Here is a 24,299-nt window from a genome sequence, read left to right on the forward strand (position 1 = left end):
AACTATGCCTACACATTCCTGTCCGAAATCACGGACATTCATAAATTCTGAATCCATGTCTGCACATTCACTTTGGAACCATGCCTACACATTCACTTTGGAACCATGAGATTATGAATTTTCTGTTATAAGATTATGAATTTTCAGTTATGAGATTATGAATTTTCTGTTATGAGATTATGAATTCACTTTATGAGATTATGAATTTTCTGTTATGCGATTATGAATTTTCTGTTATGAGATTATGAATTTTATGAAAATTCATAATCTCATAACAGAAAATTCATAATTTGATCAACGCGCGCCGTTAACTCCACATTCGCGAATTTTTTTTTTTTTTGCCTAAAAACGACGTCGTTTGGCCTTGTGTTCACCATTCACGATGAACACGTTTCCAGGGCATAATTTGCCATTGATTTTTCAGTTCTAACTCTGACCTCTCTTAATAGACAATAGTGCACAACCACTCTACCAACCAAGCAAGTTATTGCCTCTTTTTATTTAACTCCAAGACTAATTTAGTATAAAGTAAAATTCAATACAACTTTCCGTACATAATTTTTTTATAATAAGAAATTATTAGAATATCATATATATTTTGTACTATATAAAATTTATAAATAATATAATTATTAAAAACTAACTCCATCGGGCAACATGCGTTGTTTTAATATTCTTTCTTTATTTCTTTTGTTTTGTAACTCGACCCAGTACGACAATATTATTTATTTAAGCCTTCTAAGGAAAGGATTGCATCAGAAGTTATCCAGCTTGCCGGATTTAAATAGAGTATCCGTAACCATAAGTGGCCATGAAATTTGTTGAAGCTTGAAACCCATGCCCCTAATAAATAATAATGGCCCTTGAACCTAGGCTAAAAATCATTTTTGAGCTTAAGGCATTTGGATAGAAAAATACTGTTTTATAATAATAAATAGACCCGAACCTGTTTTTATAATAATTAGGTATATATATATATATATATATATATATATATATATATATATATTAGTAAAATATTTAAATCATAGATAGATAGTTCTATTTGGAAAATATATATTTATATTTAATATAAGGGAAAACGACGCTTTTGGCCCCTCAATAGTTTTACTTTTGAAAATTTAGCCCCTATCAATTGATTTAAACAAATCTAATTCTTTAATTGTTTATAATGTGACACATTTAGTCCCTCATGTTATATAATTAGAAATTTTTTTTATTCATGAGATTATAATTGTCCATTGCTTTCAAATCGTTCTTCGAATGGAAACCTCAAAAGGTTCAATAAACCCAGAGGTTCACTAGGAGACAATGAGGGGTGCTAGAAGGTTAATTCCTTCTGATGAGGATTGGCTTATGGTCCATGAACCTATGACGAAAGCACAATTCGAGAGGTTTCATAGACATAAGCAACAATTCTATTCTAGGGTGCATAGCAATGTGATTCAACCACAATTTCAGAAAATATATGCACCTAAAAAGCCCAAATTTACCAAAATATTCCTTATGATTATAATTCTTTCAATTGTTACATTCCACCTAGGCTTGGACTAATGGGTTCTAGGTACAAGTGGATGCCAGAACGTACTAACCAGCAAGGATCCAAGAAGGTATTATGAATATTAAGCTCAATTCCTATTAAACTCATAAGTTGCTCCGTAGTATGTATCCTTCTTGAGCTTCAATTCCTTGATCCAATTACTTTGTCCATGTGGCCTAAGCCTAGTATACCGTCCATCATTATTAAACATGATGCTTCTTTGGTATAATATTTATATACATTAAGCTTTTTTTGTATGAACATATAGAAAGAACATTATATGAACCTACTATAGAGTGAATGGAAATACATATGATGTAAATTTAGTTTAGTGTTTATGAATATTAAGGTATTGTGTTTATGGACATGTAAAAAATATTATGAATATAGTACCTGATGAATTTTAGTAAACATGATGCATCGGTAGTATAATGCTTGTCTACACTAAGCTCTGTTTGTAATCTTTTATAAACATATAGAATGAATATTATGAACCTACTATAGAGTAAATGAAAGTACATATGATGTAAAAAAAATTAATTTCACTTTTGGTCTCACGACTTTTGAGGTCTTATTACTTTTGGTGCACAACATTAATTTTGTTCAATTTTAATGCCTAACTTTGTTATTTTTATCAATTTTGGTCCTTTCGGACAAATTAATGAAGAAATGTTACGGGATTTTATATTTTAGGGGCAAAATCGTCATCTCAAGGAAAGATATTCAATATCTAAACAAAAGAAAAATCATATTAAGAGAAAAAGAAGGATTTGCCCTCATCAACGCTATAAATCTCATAGATCTGTGTCTAGTTTCGTCTCGTCTTTCCCATTATTCTCGTCAATCAAACACCTATAGATATGATTTTACAGTGATTTTGTTTAGATATTGAAGATATTTCCTTGGAATGACGATTTTACGCCTAAAGATATAAAATCAGACAACATTTCACCGTCAATTTGGTCGAAAGGACAAAAGCGGATAAAAGTAACAAAGTTTTGAAGAAAATAAAAATAACAAAATTAGGCACCAAAATTGAAAAATTTTAAAGTCGTTCACCAAAAGTGATAGAATCTCAAAAGTCGTGGGACCAAAAGTGAAATTAATTCTGATGTAAATTTAGTATATTGTTTTTGGATATTAAGGTTTGGTTTATGGGCATATAGAACAAATATTATGACCATAGTAAATAATAATGTTATTAAATGAGAGCAGGTACTTCATGTACTTAATATAAAACGAAATAGTTTTGGACGAGGGTCTACCATATAAGGTAGGCACTGATCCACGATAGTTGAGATATCAATGCTATTGAAATTAATATATATATATTTGGAGATATAAATTATTACTCCGTATTATTTTTTCGTAAGAAACAACACACATGGCCTGCATTTACAAAATAAATATATTATCCACGGGAACCTGAAGAAACACACATAACTTGTATTTACTAATTTATATTACATTTAGTGTAAAATTTAGTAGATGCATATTCTAATACCTTTGGAAAGCCAATTACAGTATTTGTTGTGCTGACTACATTTAATTAAAATTTTCAAATTCAAAATTAGTGTGTACCAACATCAATTTGCACTCTAGATTTTAGGTGTCTCTTGCCTATATATACCCATAAATTGAGTTCTGTCTCCGTAGCTTTTTGATAGATATCTCTTTGTACCACCATGATATTTTTTGAATCTTACAAGTGAGTGCTTCTTTTTTTTTTTTTTTTTTTTTTTGTTCATACCACGAGATGTCCCGCAAATTATGCTGTGCAACCGAATGCACCTTGCAAGGTGCATACGATTGCAAAACGGCACCGTTTTGGTTAAAAAAACGCGCGTCCCACTTAAAGAAGAAATCAGGTTCGATTCCCGGCAATAGCATTTTTATATATCCAGAAATTCATAACTACATATCCACAAATTCATAATTATATATCCACAGTAAATGAATGAAGTAAAAATCCACAATGAATGAATGAATGAAGTAAAAATCCACAATGAATGAACTAAATATTCACAATGAATGAACTAAATATCCATAAATTCATAACTATATATCCAGAAATTCATAACTATATATCCACAGTGAATAAATGAAGTAAATGTCTACAATGAATGAACTAAATATCCACAATGAATGAACTAAATATCCATAAATTCATAACTATATATCCACAAATTTATAACTATATATCCAGAAATTCATAACTATATATCCACAATAATGCTATTGCCGAGAATTGAACCTGGATCTTTTTTTTTTTTTTTTTTTAAAGTGGGACGCGCGTTTTTAGTCAAAACGACGTCGTTTTGCATCGTATGCACCATGCACATGGTACATTCGGTTGCACAGCATAACTATTGGAGATGTCCTGAGTAGGCCCTAACTGTAGGAGACACCTTTAAAACCGTACGATACTCAAACTAATCGCCGTTCGCACCGAACCGGCCCAATTAAGGGGTAAAGTACTTACCATATTAATTTTTTGGTTCTAAATCCGACCTCTCTTAATGGATAATAGTGCACGACCACTCATACCAACCAAGTTAGTTAATGCTTCTTTTTATTTAACTCCAAGACTAATTTAGTATAAAGTAAAATTCAATACAACTTTCCGTACATAATTTTTTTATAATAAGAAATTATTAGAATATCATATATATTTTGTACTATATAAAATTTATAAATAATATAATTATTAAAAACTAACTCCATCATATCGGGCAACATGCGTACGTTTTAATATTCTTTCTTTATTTGTTTTCTTTTGTAACTCGATCCAGTACGACAATATTATTTATTTAATCCTTTTAAGGAAAGGATTGCATCAGAAGTTATCCAGCTTGCGGGATTTAAATAGAGCATCCGTAACCATAAGTGGCCATGAAATTTGTTGAAGCTTGAAACCCATGCCCTTAATAAATAATAATTATGACCCTGAAAGTTGAAGTTTATCAAAAAGAGAAAGTGAGGCCATCATCACCAACTCCCCAAACCTTGAGATACCACAAGCTTTCTCTCCTTGACGTACTTGCCGGACCTTATTATACCCCGCTAATTTTGTTCTACGACTCCGCCGCCGGCTCTCGTCGCCACGATTATGATGAGCTCAGGGAATCGCTCTCTAAGACATTGTCCGTGTTGTACCCGCTCGCCGGAAGACTTAAAGATGGATCAACGATCGAATCCAACGATGAGGGCGCGGATTTTGTCCGAGCTAATGTTGGGAATTACGATTTGGGTGAGTTTTTCCGGCGCCTCCCGAAGCTGGAAGATCTACGGCGGCTGCTTCCGCGTGACCCGTACCCAGACGCTATTGATCCGGGCATGCCAATGTTAGCTGTTCAGGTGAACAGGTTCCGGTGCGGCGGAACTGCGGTGGCGTTCTGCACTTGGCACGGGGTGGTGGACGCGATTGGGATGGCCGGATTTTTCAACACCTGGGCCACAATCAACCGGGGCCGGGGGGATTCCGGCGGCGGTCTCGTCGTGGACGCCAGCTCGATTTTCTCGCCGGGGAATCTCAACACTTTCCAGGTAGTGCGCACCTTGTTCGTGGGGACAATGAAGAAGAATTCCGAAAAATACACCTCGAAAAGATTTGTTTTTAGCAAGCAGGATATGGAGCGGATCAGGAAGCAGTACAGCCAATCGGAGCACCGCCGGCGACCATCTCGAGTGGAGGCGCTGTCGGCGTTCGTATGGGCGGCAGTGATAAGAGCAACTCTAGTGGCGAACCCAATCCTCAAGACGCACTTGCTCTCACATTATGTGAACTTGCGAAAGAAGTTGGACCCGCCCTTACCTTCGCACTGCCTAGGCAACATCATCCAAGGGACTGAGTCCGTGTGGGAAGTCGCCGGCGGACCGGTTACTGCCCGGTCGCTTGTAGGAAGAGTCGTGGAAGCTATCGACAAGGTTACAAACGACTACGTGAGGGAAATGCACACTAAAGGTGGGTTTTTAAGATCAATAGTAGCCCGACTACGATCAAAGACAACGAATTACTACAATAAAGATGAGGTTGAAACTTTAAATATAAGTAGTTTATGTAACATTCCCTTTGGGGAAGTTGATTTTGGGTGGGGCAAGCCAATATGGATTGGCATGGGTCATACACTCTATGACATTGCTCTTTTCGTGGATACTAAAGATGGGGGAGTGGAAGTGTGGATTGGGTTAAAACATGAAGTTATGAGCAATTTAGACAAGGACATGGAATTTCATGCATATGTGTCGTTTGCCCATATTGTTTCTGGATCGTCTTATCCTCTAAGTTCTGCACTCTAAGTTAAGATCGACGGCATCTAGTTTATGGATTTAGACCGAGGTTACCAAGGGGAAGGGAATTGAAGTGAATTCCTACACACAATATCATTAGATTGCCACTTTTAATAAGTTTCCTAAATTCATAACCAATATAATGTCATTTAGAGCATCAATTCTTCTTATTATCAAATAATAATGACCTTGATTTGATATTTTTACAATATGTATTCATTTTACGACGTTTATATTTTAATTAATAAAAATAAGATTTTTTGTGTCAAAACTTTGTTATGTTTTTTAAATTAAAGTAGAGCCTCAAGTATAACTTACAGTACAGTATATTAAAACTCATTTTTTCTGAATAAGTATTTAATTCTATTTTTGAAAAGAAGAACTTAATGTTGGGGAAAATTGCAACGTCAACGCGCGATCTGGAAGCCTTTTAAGAAGCACGGACACTATTGGTGTATAGTTGAAAGGAAATCTGTGCCGTGTTACAATAACACTACCTTAAAAGCGTTATTTGCCCGGTAACGGTGCAGTTAGAACCCTGACACGCTTTCGATAGGCTACACAGACCTATTACGGATAGCTTGCACTAGCAATCACGTAGGCGAACCTCACTATTGCTCAGACTTGAATAGGCAGGCACGAAATTATATATTATATATTCATATAATATAATATATATTATGTAATATATATTAGTAATGGAAAAGGAATGACGAAAAAGATATTCCTTTTTGGTGTGTTTTTTAAACAAAAGAGGGATTGCCTCTTTTATAGTACAGGGGTAAGAGACCTTCAACCAGCCCCATCCACACACTAGCGCAATTCATGCTGCCACACAACTTTGTCCGTAAATGACGTCCTTTGAATGGACAATTTCCAACAATCCCCCAAACATTCAAAGTAGAAGGCGAAACAACGTCTGAGCAATACAAATGAGTTGATCTTAATGTCAGTGTTTAAGAACTTGAACTGACACGTAGTGACACTGAGTAATTTTCTTCCCGAGAGTGATATGAATCTTGAACTCACTGGTTAGATAAATTTTTAACTCGAATGCACACACCAACTCAAAAAGCAGGTTCTACAAAAGTCAAACTCTTTGACTTCTTATGAACACCCTTAGTATTAAAGAATGTTATGTCTGTCTCAAATATAGACTTCTACCCTGTCAAAGTCTATCACAATATAGACTTTTAACTTTGACAAGTCTTACCGCATTACAGGTTTTATGTCTTATCAAGTCTATCTCAATATAGACTTTTAACTCTACCAAGTCTATCTTAGTATAGACTACCATTAAAGGCTTATAGAGTAGTTAAATACATAAATCAGTTGTAAGTCTTTTTTTTCTATCATAGGCACTATTATTGGCAACGCAAATGACAGTTTGTGAATTACAATGTGGTGAAGGTGTTGGACACCCCCACAATTGCACGGTTATCACCATGTTTCTTAGCCACTCGGCTTCTTGGGATAACCCCATTGTCTTTCATAAGAGGCGGTTAGCCCTTTTCCACTCAAGTTAGGGATCTCTTTAGGTCTATCTCAACATAGACCATCCCAATTGAGTAGAAGGCACAAGAGCACTTTGTACTCATGTCATTATGCGGTGAATTCATTAGGTTTGTCTCAACAAAACCACCATTTCTCAAAGAGTTATGAATTCATTAAGAGATATAGCTAAACCTCACAAGTACACAGTACACTATCAGAATGACCAACTAGTGTACTATTTTGTAACTCTTTTCATGGCTTCGTTTGACCACAGAAGTGGGATCTACCACGAATTCATTATACCACTTGGACTTTAAGTCCTTCCAATGAGTCAGCGACTAATCCTCATAATTAGCCATCAAGTAAGTTGATTCTCTTGATCAAACTTACATGCACTTTGACGAGTACTTCGTTTACTCGTAAATAATCCCTTGAGATTTTCATGTTTAACATGAAACATCCTCTTTCATCATTACTCTCAATGCCACAGAAAAACTTTTGATGAAAATATAGGAGTTTATTACCCCCACAAGGCACGCAACACTTACAAATATTTTTGTCAAATGTATTTTATCTCTTACCAGACTGATATTTGGTGCCCATCATTAGCTCCTTTGTAGACTGAGTTTTGCCGACTTACTTTGTGGACCATTATAGAAACTTTGCACTCTGCCTGATACATGCTCAACAGTTGAATGTATTTCAACAAACTTGGTTATCTCAATTGATCACAATTACCCTTTAACTAGGAATTATAGGTATTTCAATATGACTCAACCAAGAGTTTAAATAATATATATACAAATGCTCATTGTTAGTAAGCCATAGAAATAATGTTGTCCACATGCTACATCAATTTGAACAACATAATCACAAATTTCACATCATATTCTTATAAGAAATTAATCTCATACACAAGGAATATGTTCGAGCTCATATTTATTCAGAAATATCTCTCAACAATGAGACTTCAGAGTTGCTACTTGCACAATTTTACATTCCCTTGAGAAAATTAAAACTCATATAAAGCATTCACATGATCACACCATCATGATCCCATATATTCTTTGCTTCTAAGAACACACCATCATGATCCCTAAGAACCCAGCCTAATCCCATTGAGTTTGCTGTAGTGTTCAGGGATGCATCCGTATTCAGCTTCAATCGACCCAACATTGGCGGCTTCCACTGTTCACACAGACCAGTCATGCTTCCTGCATGGTCCTTAACATTAACAGAAGTCCAGTTTTGCCAGAAAGAAACAGCACGACGTAACATTATATTTGCATCAAAAGTTATTCCTTTCCAAACACTATCATTTCGACTTTGTCATTACCCCCAGCATGCCATAACATACTTAAGCTTGTTTAAAGTTTCCCCATTCAAATTAGTAATGAATGCAAAAAACCAATCGATGACATTACCATAATCCACACCCGACGCTGGCAATCCAATCTGCCTCCAAACATTAGCCACTTCTGTACATCGGACAAAAAAGGTGGTAAGCATTTTCAGAGTCCGTCTTGCAAATATGACAAATTAAATTGCAATGAATATTTTTGTTTGGAGGGCATCTCTAGTTGACAGAAAGGAAGAAGCTAGTTGCCAACAGAAATGCTTGACTTTCGGGGGTGCATCAAGATTCCAAATTCAAGTCCAAGGTCTGGCATCTTGAACCTCACCTTTCAAATGCCGGTAGCATGACTTAACAGTGTAGTCCCCTTTTGGCTCCCAAACCTAGTACCACGAGTCCTGTGGCTTTCGGACAGAAATTGGAATATTCAAAATTAAATTGGCATCCCGGGCATAAAAAATATGCCGAACACGATCCACATTCCAACCCGTTCCTTGTTCATTAAACAACGTGGCTTCACACGATTCAAAAACTGCTTCACACACTGGTGTTGTGATGTAAGGTTCATCAACCGAGGGCAGCCAAGCATGCCTTCCAATCACCATCTCCATTCCATTGCCAATACTCCGCCTACATCCTTCTCGCAAGACATTCTGAACCTCTAGTAAACCTTGGCCTCCAAATAAAGGATGGGTTACTTCCTGCTGGTGCATCAAAGTAGGAACTATTTGGATAATAACGGGCTTTGTAAATTTGAGCAACCAAAGACAAAGGATTCTTGACTAACCTCCATGCTTGCTTGCTCAATAATGCCAGATTCATTTCCCTCAAGGACCGGAAACCCAATCCTCTTGCACCCTTTGGGCGTGACAGACCATTCCAGGACCTCCATCTCAGGCCCTTTCCATTACCCACTGTGTCAGTCCACCAGTATTCATTCATTAAAACCTCAATATTCCTGTACAAACCTTCGGGCAGCAGAAAAACCATCATCGCATAGCTAGGCATTTTTGGATGACGTTTTTCAACAGTACCTCTCGCCCAGCTCGAGAGAGGAACTTGGCATTCCAACTTTGCACCTTTGTTAGGATTCTGTCTTTCAAAAAACCCAAAATCTGCGTCTTTCTTCTCCCCACTAGCGACGGGAGACCTAAATATTTGCCAGTCGTGTCCCCTTCCGTTACTCAAAAAAGTTTGAGTTACTACATTACGGGCTGTTAAAGTAACATTTGCACTAAAGCATACCATGGACTTTTCATAATTTATGCATTGGACTGAAGCTGTAGACTAAGTATCCAACACATATTTCATACACTGCGTTTCCTTAGAGTTCGCCCGGAGAAATAGAAAACAATCATCCGCGAACAATAAGTGAGATATTGGTGGTGCTCCCCAAGCTACATGGATGCCATGCAAATGCCCCATATTCATATACTTATCAATCATAACACTCAGCCCCTCCACAACTAACAGAAATAGGTAAGGTGATAGCGGATCTCCCTGGTGTAACCCGTGTCCCAGTTGAATAGGGCCCAACTGTTGCTATTCATATAGAATATGATAATTCACTGATCGAACCGTCTCCATTAGAATATTAATCCACCTTCTGTCAAAACCCATTTTAATCATTACAGCCTCAGGGAAAGTCCATTCTACCCGATCGTAGGACTTGCTCATATCTACCTTCAATGCAACCACCCCCTCTTTACCTTGAGTTTTCCGGCGTAGATAATGGTGAGCCTCATAGGCTAACATTATATTATCCGTGATTAGCCTCCTGGGAATAAACGCACTTTGAGCATGCGATATAATCCCCTCAAGAAGTGGTTTTAGCCTGTTTGCACAGACTTTTGCAGAAATTTTGTAGACCACATTACATAGTGCAATTGGTCTCAAGTCTTTCATCGTAACCGGCACTGGCTCTTTTGGGATCAAAACTATGTAGGTTTCATAGTTTGAATGAAGTTTCTACAGAAAATCGTTACCGCCTCGCCCACAATATCCAAATAAAATTGGAAAAACCCCGGGCCTAAGCCATCCGGCCCCGGCGACTTGTCCGGATGCATTTGGAACACGGCTTTACGGCATTCCTCCATACTCACTGGTCGAAGCAACCTTGTGTTTTCCTGAGATTTTACCCTGGCAGTGATACTTGCTACAACCTCAGCCATATCCCCCTGCTCAGATGCAAACAAATTCTGGAAGTAATCCTTCATGACTTGGCCAATATCCTCTTCTGTGTCCACCAAGTTTCCAGCCTCATCTCTCAATTTCAAAATTATATTCCTCCTCTTCCACGATTTCACCGAGTTATGGAAAAATTGGCTATTGCAGTCCCCGCCTTTATACCGGTGTTCCTTCGCTCGTTGTTTTCAAAAAGAGTGTTGTTGTTTTAGCAAATGAAGCATCTCCCTCTCCGTATGACCATACTCAGCCACACTATCCTCATCTCGCCGACCAAGTATAAAATCCAACCTCCTCCTGCAACTCTCAATGCGACGCTGGAAGTCCCTATTGAAAGTCTTTCCCCACGGCTAAACCTCATAACCACAATGGTCAATACGCTCCAGAACGTCCAAGCCTACCGTTCGGTCCAAGCTTTGCGACACAATCTCGCGGCATCTATCCTCCCTCAACCACATGTTGTCGAAAAGGAAGCGTTTCCGGTGATTTACATTCGCCGTCACCACTGGAGTCAGAAGCAGCGCCATATGATCGGTATATGGACAAACAAGCGAGACAGTCATAGCTCCCTTGAACATAGTTAGCCAATTATCTATCACCAGAATCCGGTCAAGCTTCTCTTCTACCATATTTAGGGTGCCTCGCGAACATACCCATGTAAACTGGTTTCCATCAAAGGGGAAGTTCTACAAACCACAATCAGCCACTGCGTCACAAAAGCCATTAATCATCCACGGCGGGTGCAGGGCACGTCCCCGTTTTTCAGTTTGGTCCATTAGATCGTTGTAATCCCCCATTACCACCCATGGCACCGAGCCCTGCCCTGCTAGGTTGCGTAACATCTGTCGCGCCTCTCGTCTTCGTGATCTCTCGGGAATTGGGATATCCATAAAACCCCGTAAAACGCCACACCGGACTTCTCACATCTTGGCTTATCGATGTGTCAATAAAGTTAATGCAATAAGAATTTATTTGAAGATTAACAGTGTTGGACCAAAGCATTGCTAGACCTCCGCTATGCCCCACTGCATCTACTGTAAATACATTTTCAAAACCAAGTTGTACTCTTACAAGTTTCATTCTATGCTTGTCAACAAAAGTTTCTATCAAAAACACTACTCTTGGCCGCTTTGTGCGAACTAAGTCCGCTAATACTCGAATCTCCATAGGGTTGCCAAGCCCCCGACAATTCCAAGATAACTGACTCATATTTCTTGGCGGGCTTGCGACGCAAATCCCGCCGTATGGCCGTGTTTTGAGATACCATCATCACATTCCATGTCACCCTACAGGTTCTTAGTGCCCGAATCCACCCTTTTCCGTTTCAAATCAGCTGCCACATACACAGGTTGCTCTTCACTACCCAACGTAGCATCAGTTAGTGACATGCCCGACGCCTTCCATTCTTTATGCTCAACATCTAGTTCTGGTGCAACCCACTTTTGGCCAACTGAAGGAGCGTTTCTGCGTGAGCCTGCCCGCACCCATGATCCATATGGCTTCTCTGACTTTAGATAAAACCCAAGCGCAATATTTGGACAAACCCTGTCGCCATGGCCTATTACTTCACAAATAAAACAGTACGTTGACAACCTTTCATACCTAAAATCAATAACAACCCATGTGTCATTATCCTTCTTCAATTTCATCTGTTTCTTGAGGGGTTTGGTGACATCAAGCAATACCCGAACACGATAGTATGTTCGCAATGACCCTCCAAAATTCTTGCCATCAGTGTGAACAAGCTTGCCCAGAAAAGAACCAATAGCTGAGACGACCGCATTAGACCTGAGACCGGCCGGCAAGGAATGTATCTGTATCCAGAGCTCGGCATGGTTGAGTGGGACTGTTTTTGGATCATCACCCGCTTCTATCTTCTGCAAGACTATCAAGTGTTGCTCATACGTCCATGGGCCATCCCCTACTATCCTGTTCAAATCAGTTTCATGATAGAAACGAAGGAGGAACAGTTGTGGCTGTAGCTGTTTCATCGTTACCCCCATTACTGGCTGCCAAACAGACGCTATATTATATTGGAAGAAAAGAAATTTGACCGGCTTATTAGTGACAATCCTGCAAACTGCATAATAACTTGTTTCATCGTTCTCTGTGTTGACATGGACGTTCGGCAATTGCATAGAGCGATCTTCGTCGTCGACATCTGCGAGTGTTAGGTTCGCACACATGTGCGTGATTGCGTTATCGGTGTCAGAAGCCATGAAAACCAAGCGTGAAAGATGCAAAACCCTAGTAGCGTAGGGAAGAAGATTGTGACACCTCGTATTTTCCTAAAATAAATTATAGTCCCGATATTAAATATTTTTATTAAAAATATTTATATAGCTATTTAATGTTTAAAACTGGGCTTTGGTCTATTTATTATATGAACTATTATTTTTGTATCCAAATGCCTCCGCCCAAAAGAGATTTTAATTACCTAAAGTTTACCTATTATTGTAAGCCCAAAATATATTTATATACTTTGTATGACCCTTGGTCCAAAAAGAGTTACCCAACCCAAAGTGTGGTCTTGAACTTTAACCCAACCCAACCCAAGTCTAGCCTAAGCCCAACCTAGTATTAACAACCCTAGCTTTAGTGTATATGTGTATGTTTAACTCTCACCTTAGCTTAATTAGTTAATTTTTGCTTATTAGTTTTCATTAATAGTTCTATCCCTTAAGCTTGGTTACTAGTTATTCATTAGTACAATAATGTTATGGTTAGTGTAATGATAGGATGCCTAGCTTAGATAGTTATACTTGTGGGTAATTTAAGGAGGGATTAGGGTTCAAATCCCCTTTATAAGCACTAATTAGTTATAATTAGTACTTTTGTTAATTAGTGAAGATCCGGTTTAATCCACAGGTTCCTGGTAGCATGGCTTTATGAGTTGATCCTATGTTGACGTTGTTTTTGGATGGTTAAGCGAAGGAAGTAACCTATGCTTTACAAAACCTATTTTCTTACTTATATGATGATTTCTTGGCTTCTACTTGTGATTCTTGTGTTGATTTGTGAGATTTTATGCATTGTCTTGTGGTGATGCATGTTTAGAGCTTGTTCTTAGAGTTCTTGAATGCCATTGCTTGGCTATTTCTTGGGTTCAAGTCATATTGTTATTGTGTGAGAGATTTTGGGTGTTTTGGACTTGAATTTGGACTTGTTGAATATCCTCGAAGGGATGATTTGGAGTATAGGGTGTACCTGCGGGCAGAACGGCGGGCAGAGGCCTACCCGCCGCCCCACCCGCGGGGAACAAGTGGTCTCATGGGCATTTACCCGAGGGCGGAACCGCGGGTGGTTGTCCACCCGTGGCCCCACCCGCGGGGAACGTGTGTGGTTATTGGCGGGAATTTGTTCCCCGTGATTCTTTTGACTCGGTATTGATGTTTTGACCTCCCGATGTTGTTTTATTGGGATATTTGTGAGTCTTCTTGATGTTTCGTATGTCTAGAACAGTATGTTAGGAATCCATGTAGGATTTGGTGTCTTAAATTGTGCTAAGGGTCCAACTTTGCGATTCATTGGGCTAATTGTGAGTCTTGAATGTTCTTTAGAACTACTTTTGGTTTACCCGTTTGATAAGCATGCTAGTTTGATGTTGAAATGCTAGTATGTGTGGTTTATTCCTTTTCATTGGGATTAGCAACTTGTGTTGACAATCATTTGGTGTTGAATTGTAATCCTTTGTTGATTGAGTATGGGCTCATGTCTTCATTGTGATCTCTTGATTTGTTCTTATGATGTGAACGTGTGCAATTCGTTGTTCCTTTTGTTGATACTTGATTGAGCCTTAGTCTTCTTGGTAATGATGATGACTTGTGTGACTAGGATTTAAATGTGGGTGGTTGTTACTTGAGCTTTGCTCACATGTAGGTGGTTGTGTGAAATGAATCGTACCCTCGCATACTAATATGTAGGTGGAAATGTGGGTGAATGTAGGTGGGGGGACGACGGTCCCTGGAGGCATAAGGTTGGACTCAGAAATACAGGGGTTACTCGGAGGTAATGGTTGGAACTGAAATAAGGCCGGGGGTAGCCATAAGGTTGGAACAGGGCATAAGGTTGGAACTATGCAACTTGTGGCATGTAGTTGTCACCGTGTGAATGTGATTCTTTGCTTATGAGCATGTCTTGATGTATTCTACTTTGTGATCAGTAGAATGCATCCTGAGTTGTTTGTCTTTCATGTTTGATGTCTTGTCGTTGTTGTGAGGATGGTAATTCCCATTTCTTTGAGAGTGTTTGATGAGTCTTTGAAGTTGACTTCTCTCTATGGTTTTGAAATGATATATACTATATTCCGTTTCGAAATGGTTTTGATTTATACTTATCTATATATGCTATTTAATGCGTATTGATGGGTTACCAACAAGGTTCGCTAGCCGGGTGTTATCCCCATGTTATTCCCTTGTTCTACAGGTTTTGAGTAGATGTCTGAGAGCGCTAGATGTGGATCGCTAGATAGATTAGCTACCATGTTTAGACGTTATCCTTTGTTGGCCTGTGAGCCTAGTGTAGCGGCCTGTGAGCCTAGTGTAGCGGCCTGTGTGCCTAGATACTTTATGTTTTGTTGACTTGATAGTTTTCCCGCCTGTGCACCTATATTTGAGATATGTGTGGCATAACACTTACCGATTTTATGTAGCTTCCGCTTGCTTTATGTCTTGATGATTAGATGTTTTCCTTGAATTTAAGTTTTAAAAATGTGGTAAAAATCGGGGGTGTTACAAAGATTCTCGCGAAAGAGAGCGAGAGAAAAACCCTAGAAAATTTGGTTCTCATCAATTACAACCTGAAATCGTTTCTTGTAGAAAGAATAAATCAATAAAATCAAATAAAATAGTAAAAGCAATAGGATTCGAATTTCTGAGAAAATAATTCCAAAAAACAAAAATTTAAGTCGTGTCGCACACTTTTCATAAAACTGATTCGCTATGATTCGCCATCTCCGGATGATGCTAGGAGTGTTGTAGAGTCTGTCTACGAAGATAAAATGAATTACAACATTATATTTGAGCACTCAAATAATCAAATATAATGCTTTCAACAAACACTAGTACAAAAATGAACAAAGGAGACTGACTTTTCACAACTATTCTGAAAAGAAGGGTGATGTATTTAAAAAAAAAAAAATACTCACAGCGGCAAAATTATAAATATTTGAATAAGAATCCGCAACCGTTTCTAAGTAAAACAAAGTCGCGATTTGAAGAAAAAAAAAAAGCTGGTAGTTTCTACAACCGTTCCACTTAGAACGGTTACGGAAAAAAATTAAAATATACACAGATCTCAATGCTCAATCTTCCCTCCTCTCTTTTATTCTACGACGGACATGTGTTCTGTTTTCTTATCATCGTCAACTTTCTTCTCTAACAAAACCTGTTTCTTTTGTACTTTTTCCTTAGAGCATCCACATTAGTTGGGAAGAATATGGGGATAATGTAAGAGTGATTAGGAGAGAGAATGTGGGGAAGGGAGAAAAAAAAATAAAAAAACTAAAATTAAAAAACAAACGAAAAAAAAAATAAAAAATAAAAAGAAACTGTCAGGCGCGCCTGATGTGCCCTCGGGCGCGTGCTTGGCACGCGCCCGTGTGGGCGAGCTGCTGTGCGCGTTTCTCTTTTCTTTTCTTTCTCTTTCTTCTTTTTCTGCATTCTCCCCAATTTTGCAGAATAAATATCTCCACAATTATCCCCACCCCACATTTGTTATTATCCCCATTGAGAAGAATTAATACTGAAATCTTCCCCTAATATGCACAAGTGTGGATGCTCTTAGAAGAGATCCCTGGTTGCTGTTTTGAGGAGCTGCAACTTTCAGGGCTTTTTCTTCAGGCTTTTCCTCAACTTTCTTTTCTAAAAGAATCATCCCAACAGGCTTCGGGCTCGTTTAGTTCGCGGAAAATATTTTAAAGAAAATGGAATTGAAATTTCATACAAAAAAAATTACTAGGAAGATGAATTTTATTTTTTGGTTGGTAGAAAAAGAATTAATGGGAATATTAATTCTGTTGTTTGGTTAGATTTGGAATTATAAAGAATAACGAGTATAAAGACATGTATGCCCCTACGAATTAATAAGAGTAATATAATTGCGACCCTTTCAACCTAGAAAGGGTTGCAGATACCTTTTTTTTTTTAAATAAAAATAAAAACAAAATTTGCACCGATCGCAAAAAGTAAAGATTAAAAAAAATTATAATCCGTGACTATCTTTACTAAGAACGGTCGCGCGCGGATGCTCAACATTCTGTGACTGTTTCACAATGGTTGTAGAAAGTCCAAGACTCACAGCCCCAGTATCTGCGACCCTTGTACAATAGTCACGAAAAGTCCTTTACAATGGTCACGGATTAACTGTTTTATACTAGTTAAACTTAAATGAGTTGAGCACTGTGTAAATTTAATCGAAGTGTTTGGCATATTTTTTTAACAAAGAAATAATATTTTTGAGATAGGAAAAAATAGAGTTATGGCATTCTCAAATCAGCAACCAAAACATGCTACATGCATGAAGCAAGTAATTTAAATTCAATTCGTAACTCCCACAATTGGTAATTTAATCATATTAAATTTTGATTTGCAGCCCCCTTACGTGTGTGAGAGAGGCTGTATGTTAAAAAATTTAAACTCCTTCTAAAAGAAAGAGCCAATAACGCCTCCACTAAGGCTCAAACTCACAATCTTCCATATGGGAGTCCAACCCGGGTGTCATCTGAGCACAAGGTGTTTGGCAGGAAATTATATATATACTAGTGTAAACTCATATCTCTTTCTAATGTGGAACAAAGGCTCATTCAAAGTCTTCCCAACTCAATTTTTCCAACTCAAATGGGTCACAAAGATCTCACACAAATTTTTGCCTAAACGATATTGTTGGTTTTAGGGACTTTTAGGAAACCCATGAAGGTCCAACACAACCGGAAGATTGGTGGATTCACCGGGAAAATAAAGTAGAAAGATGAATGATTTGTGTTGCTAGAAAGTAGATCGAATATAAAAAAAATAGATAGGAAATTCACTATTTTTGTAGGAGATTGTGTACATGTTTGTGTAAGAATGCAGCTATATTTGTACATAACGATGGGATATTCTTCTTCAGAGAATGAAGCCTTCCTTGTGGTGAAAATGGAGTCTTCTTGTGTGAAGAAGAGTGATATGGGAAGAGTGACATGGTAAGAGTGATGTTTGGAGAATAATATGTGACCCCCCTTTGCTCTTCATCCTTCCCTTTTTATAGCTACAGATTATAGACGTTGGGGGAGAAATAATGATCATTAATAAGGATTTACTATTGGCATTAACATGTAGTAAGTGGAAGATTAATTGAAACGGGAGGGGTGTTTTTATGAGGAAACGGAAGACGAATAAGAGGTTTTAATATGAGGCTTTATTATGGGTAATTAATAGGATAGTTATTAGCCGCCTCTGCCCTTGCCCACACCTTGGGCAATCGGAGTATTGAATCTCCACCAACTCCAGTGCAGATCTTGCTGTGAGAGGATAAGAGTGGAGCTTGTTTCCAACGTGGAGTTGATCACTAGTTTCACACCCGGGAGTAATCCCTCTTTTTGCACCAAAATATATATATATATATATATATATATATATATATATATATATATATATATATATATATGATAGTTATTAGGATTAAATAGGGAAATAATGACTCATTTCTTTGGTTTAGTGGATATTTATTTTGGGGGTTATGGGGTGGCTTAGACGGTCCGATCGGGGCTAGGTGGTCCAATCGAATTCCGATACTCGGTATTCATCAGATATATTTATTAAATATGTAGGCCAATTAGTATGATACTATATAATTAGATTTCAATAGCTCACCAGGACTATGTGGTCCAATGGTACCCGGGTTGGACTTCCATTTGGAAGACTGTGAGTTCGAGCCTCAGTGGAGGCGTTATTAGCTCTTTGTGTTTCAGTAGGTTGAGAAAGTATAAGAACAGATACTACATTGTAATAGAGCTAGTAGCATTCAAAAAAAAAAAAAAAAAAAAAGATTTCAATAGCTCTCTTCGACAATGCCTTAAAAAGAACCTTATAACTTTTAATGGATAAATAAACTATTAGAGTTGTTTGTTGAATAAACAAAAGTTTGGAGGTTTTTTTTTTTTTTTAGTATGAATACTTTTAAATCTTATTTGTTCAAATATGATACTTTTAAACTTTTTTTTAGTACTACTGATTATGTTACAATGTAATATCTATTCATATGTATTTTCTCAACTTACTAAAGGACAAAGAGTCAATACCGCTCCCACTAGGGTTCAAATCCATAATCTCCCATATCGTTTTTGAGTTGTCTTGTTGTCTAAGCTCTGCACTCTAAGTTAAGGCCGGTGGCATCTGGTTTATGGATTTAAATCGAGGTACGAAGGGGAATGTGAAATTATATACTCAATGCACACAAACTATGAAGAGGCAGATTAACTGATGCATACAAGATTGAGGGACTAAGGTCTGATGATAAGTATGTAACACACAACAGATAAATAATAGATAAAATAAATGCAAGTTGACACCAAGATCTTAACGCAGTTGAATCCGCGGGGCACAAGTTCATATTAAGATCAATTTACTAAGCATGTTGAAGTACAAAGACATAGACTTTTACACAATAAGATCACCTACTCCAGGTATCTATTAATATTGTTCTAAAGTACCGCTAGAAATTGATGATCACAAGCCCCTCGTGACGTAGAATCCCTTGTGCCTTGAAAAAGTGGACCCACCAGTTGCCTCAGACTCCACTCTAATCAAAACTTTAAGGACGGATTGTAGTCTCACTAATAAAGCATATACCTTGAGTAACAGATCAACACTAGTACTTTACGTATTCACTCTATGCTGTGCAAATTCCTTCTGAACCCAAAGCCAGTATAAATACTACTAAAACCCTAACGCATAGAGACTGACATCTTTCCATAAGCTATACAAGGAAAGAACTAAAGACCATGCTACTAAAGAAAAATAATAATATTTGATAAACACTAAAATAAGAGTTTTAACAATAAATGTTGGAATTTTTAGCATAAAATAACAATTAAAGTGACTATTTTGTGTACAAATATAAGTGGGTCTACTTCCAATTTAGATCGGGTCAAAGTGAATTTAAACTCTTTGTAATGAGACAAAGAAATTGATATATTGTACACTCAAAACAAGTAATAGGTGAATGAAAAATTGACTCTCAAAATGAACATATAAGTGAAGTCAAAGATTCGAATAATGCTAATTTGTTAGCACTCACGAATGGTAATCTAGCACTTCTGTGCTTTAATATGAAAGGTGGCACCATTAGCTTCAATTAAAGCTTTGAAAGCTTTAGTGCTAACTGCAGCACTTATGTGAAGTACTTTTGAAAAGTTAGCAGCACCGAATGATCGTGATTATTATAACTTGCAGTATCGAATGGTGCTCTGACTATTCGGTCAGTTTCGAAACGTTAACATTTCATTCATACGGATTTTTTGGCCACTTAGATGTTTTAAAACATGTTATTAATGGACAGTACGAATTAATTGTATATTAATTTCATAACTGTTGGTATTATTTCGATAATAAGTATAACCATTTCAAACGTTATAATCCGATTATTAAATTGGATTATGTGACATTCATTAGTTCTATTTATTTCGATACCTTATATAAACACTTAGGTGTTGGGCAAATTTTTAAGTGGTTGGCTTTTGAACTAATCAAAATTTTTGTTGATTTTCTCATCCTCTCTCCACGAAAATCGTTTTGTTATTGAAAATTCTGCCCACACTTCTGATAAAACATCTAAGTGCTCGACTTTGGTTCTAGTTCGTCGGACTTTAGGTTTGTCTGTTCAAACACTAAAGTCGTAATTAGTTTAATATTGGGAGACTGCCGACTACAATGCTCCTAGCACCCTCGGGAGGTAACGGCTCGGTTTTAAGGAAAGTGTAAGTATCACACGACTCTGATTTATTCTCCTTCTTCTCTTTTCTTGTGTTGGGTTAAAATCTCAGGTTTATGAAACCCTTTCTTGTTTATTTATTTTTATATAAATAAATTCTTGGTTACCTACGAAGTTCTTTGGTTGGAATTAATTTTTTCCAAATTAAGTCTCTTTGTGCTAGTTTCTTACTAGTTTTGTTGAGATTATTTTTTCGCAAAATAGATCCACATTTTCATTAATATATATATTTTCGTGTGTGTGTGTGTGTGTGTGTGTGGCTCCTACAATTGTTGTAAGTGGAAGCGTGAATGTTGCGAATGGTCGGAGCGGCAACGTTGTCGCACATTCCGAAACCCCGGGGAACTTTGGTTCAAAGACAGGTGATGGCATCAAAGAGTATATCCCTACGATGAAGGTGCCTGTAATGGTACCAAGTGAATTGGTCGAAAGGTCGTGGAAATTCAAGGAGTTGAATTCCAAAGGGTGACAACATAAAATGTTGTTCAAACTGGTGATTCTCGGCATGTCATGGTTCTTAACCAAGATGATTCCTAGTGGAACGGAACACGCCTAACGCTCAAATCATTAGCGAAGTGAGGGTTTGGAAATATTTTGTTTTCCTATGTCTAAAGTCTAAACTACATCTTGAACAATTTGTGTGACTCGTTGTACAGTGTATACTGTAAATTAAAAATAGCTAAAGAGTTATGAGAATCTTTGGACCTAAAGTATAAGATTGATTACGCTAAGGCAAAGATATTTGTCGTTAGCCGATTCCTTGAATACAAGATGGTGGATTTCAAAATCGTCTTGAGTCAAGTAGACGAAGAAATGATCATGAGTGAAGACTTTCAAAAATTATGAGAAATAATTCCACATAAAATACTAAAACGGCTTAACTAGGCCTGTGCAATGAACGGCCTAACACATGTTGACTTAATTAATGAGTACTGTTAATAAAACTAAGGGCTCGTTTGGTTCGCGGAAAATATTTTAAGGGAAGTGGAATTGGAATTCCATGGAAAAACAATTACTAGGAAGATGAATTTCATTGTTTGGTTGGTGGAAAAAGAATTACTAGGAATACTAATTCTATTGTTTGGTTAGATTTGGAATTGTAAGGAATAATGAGTATAAAGACCTATATGTCCCTACAAATTAATAAGAGTAATATAATTAAAAAAGAAAGTAAGGGTAAAATAGGCATTCCATCTCAACTTTTCTTCCCATCTTCTATGGAAAACAAAATCCTTGGTCCAACCAAGGATTTTGTTTTCCTCAAATTTGAAGAATTCCATGAACCAAACACAAGAAAACAACATTTTCCTCTACTTTAAGGAAAATGTTTTCCCATTTTCCATGAACCAAACATCCCCTAATATTCTGTACGATATCTATATATGCATGCTGGCTGATCTGATAGCATTTGTCCATCATATAACTACGGAGCAGATATAATAGAAACAAATTGTTGGATATTTAGAAAAATGTCGTAGAGATGTGTGGATACTACGTTTTTTATAGGCTGTATAGAATTATAGGAATATTCTGTGACGTGTGCAGGACACTGCCTTAAAAGCTTAATGCCGGAGACTGTGCGGTCTTTTTCCCGGACGCTTTCAACTGGCTAACACAGAAGAGCTCACGTATTCTTTGCACTTTTAGAGATACGTAGCAATTGAGCGTTTAAGCTTATTTTTCCAGTGTAATTCGAGAGGTCTGGGAAGACAGGTATTTATAGTAGTGAGAATACCTGACTTCCCAGTATCAGCCACAATCAACCGAAAAAATAGACGGAAAAACGCAAAGAGAGGAACGCTAATCGCGTTCGTAATCGCCCACTAACGCACACAATTCTCTCTGACTTTATTATTAGTGCGTAGACTAAGAATAATTCTGTGGAGTAGCGAAAAAGTAGGACAAAATATAATTGCCTCGTAAAACTTCGACCCCACTACACCGCGACGCGCGTGCGAACCGAGCCGGGCGGGCGGCGGCGGCGGCGCGCGCGGGGACTTCTCCTTTCCCTCCCTTGAAAAGATTTCAAAGATTCCAAAAGGAGTGGCATTTAAATTATGGGAAAGTAGTCCCTAAGAAACCAATGTGGGACAAGTAGCAAGGCAAAACTCCAAAAACTCCAACATCCTTGAATGTATTCTCCAACAATCCCCCACACATTCAAGAGGTGTGGAAGAAGGATGTTTCAGTACAATCCCGAAGGCTGAACTTAATATCAGTGTGTAAACTTGAACTGACACGTAGTGACCTGAGTAACTTACTTCCCAAGAGTGAACTAAGTCTTGAACTCTTTGAGAAGTGGGTAGTTTTGAACTCTGGTTCACACATCAACACTTCAGGATGTCCTCCATGTAGGTACATAAGTCTTTTCATGGCTTCGTTTGACCACTACAGTGGTGTCCACTTTGAATTCCTTATCTCTTATTTTAAGCCCATTTCCCTTGACGTGTCAAGGATAGCTTTTCGGTTTAGTCCTTTTGTTAGGGGATCTGCAATATTCCTCTCGGACTTCACATACTCTAGTGTGAGTACTCCATTCACAATTAACTGTCTTACAGACTCGTGTCTGACCCTTATGTGTCTTCTCTTTCCATTGTAGGAACTGTTTTTCGCTACACATATGGCAGTTTGTGAGTCACAACGAACAGATACTGATGGAGTAGAATTCCCCCACAATGGCACGTCTGCCAGTAGGTTTCTCAGCCATTCAGCCTCTTGCCCAGCCAGGTCAAGGGCTATGAACTCAGCTTCCATTGTTGACCTGGCTAGACATGATTGCTTCGTGGATCTCCACGACACAGCAGCTCCTCCCATGGTAAACACATACCCACTGGTGGAGCTTACGTCATCACTGTCATTGACCCAGTTTGCATCACAATATCCCTCCAGGACATTCGGAAACCCACTGTACTGCAGGCCCCACTCAATGGTGCCTCTCAAATAGCGCAGTACTCGTTTCAGGGCATGCCAGTGAACCTCACTTGGATTGTGAGTGTACCGACTGAGTCTATTGACTGCAAGAGCGATGTCGGGTCTGGTATAGTTCATTAAGAACATCAGACTTCCTATTAATTTCGCATAATTTTCTTGTGCCACTCCTGCTCCAGTGTGTTTTTGTAGTTTGATACTGGAGTCATACGGCGTTGGAGCCGGGTTCACTTCATAACTGTCAAATTTCTTTAACAGTTTTTCTGTATAGTGACTTTGTGATAGCTTGTAGTTATTTTCACTTTGTATGACTTTTACTCCAAGTATTACATCAGCCTTCCCCAAGTCTTTCATGTCAAATTTTTCAGAAAGTGACCTCTTGGTCTTCTCTATTGCTTCGACATTGGGGCTGAAGATTAGCATGTCATCTACATAGATGCAGATGAGTACCACGCTAGACTCAACTTCTTTTGAGTATAGACAAGCATCTGATCTGTTTACCACGTAACCCAGATCCAGTAGTGTGGTGTGAAATTTTTC

The 24,299-nt window shown here is 37.9% G+C and overlaps 2 protein-coding genes across 3 annotated transcripts; one reads left to right on the forward strand and one right to left on the reverse strand.

Annotated features, from left to right (window-relative positions):
- The first annotated feature begins 4,455 nt into the window (after positions 1 to 4,455).
- On the forward strand, positions 4,456 to 23,802 carry LOC109157296 (vinorine synthase-like). Of its 2 annotated transcripts, XM_019305196.1 has the most exons (5): positions 4,456 to 6,092; positions 14,832 to 14,838; positions 16,408 to 16,412; positions 20,812 to 20,817; positions 23,793 to 23,802. In XM_019305196.1, exon 1 carries the CDS (start codon positions 4,481 to 4,483, stop codon positions 5,837 to 5,839), a length of 1,359 nt encoding a protein of 452 aa, XP_019160741.1. In that variant the 5' UTR covers positions 4,456 to 4,480; the 3' UTR covers positions 5,840 to 6,092; positions 14,832 to 14,838; positions 16,408 to 16,412; positions 20,812 to 20,817; positions 23,793 to 23,802. The 2 variants fall into 2 exon arrangements, with proteins under 2 accessions (XP_019160741.1, XP_019160742.1); XM_019305197.1 differs by lacking the exons at positions 14,832 to 14,838; positions 16,408 to 16,412; positions 20,812 to 20,817; positions 23,793 to 23,802 and adding an exon at positions 12,903 to 12,913 and having other exon boundaries at positions 4,456 to 6,094.
- LOC109157334 lies at positions 12,149 to 13,081 on the reverse strand. The gene has a single exon (XM_019305233.1). The coding sequence runs from the start codon at positions 13,079 to 13,081 to the stop codon at positions 12,149 to 12,151; it is 933 nt and encodes a 310-aa protein (XP_019160778.1).
- Positions 23,803 to 24,299: the final 497 nt, after the last annotated feature.

This window comes from Ipomoea nil, unplaced genomic scaffold, assembly GCF_001879475.1.
Source record: "Ipomoea nil cultivar Tokyo-kokei standard unplaced genomic scaffold, Asagao_1.1 scaffold2779, whole genome shotgun sequence".
Taxonomy (NCBI): domain Eukaryota; kingdom Viridiplantae; phylum Streptophyta; class Magnoliopsida; order Solanales; family Convolvulaceae; genus Ipomoea; species Ipomoea nil.

Bases quoted from the DNA above. Each gene is read 5' to 3' on its own strand.
- LOC109157296 (XM_019305196.1), top strand. From the start codon at position 4,481: ATGACCCTGAAAGTTGAAGTTTATCAAAAAGAGAAAGTGAGGCCATCA.
- LOC109157334 (XM_019305233.1), bottom strand. From the start codon at position 13,081: ATGGCTTCTGACACCGATAACGCAATCACGCACATGTGTGCGAACCTA.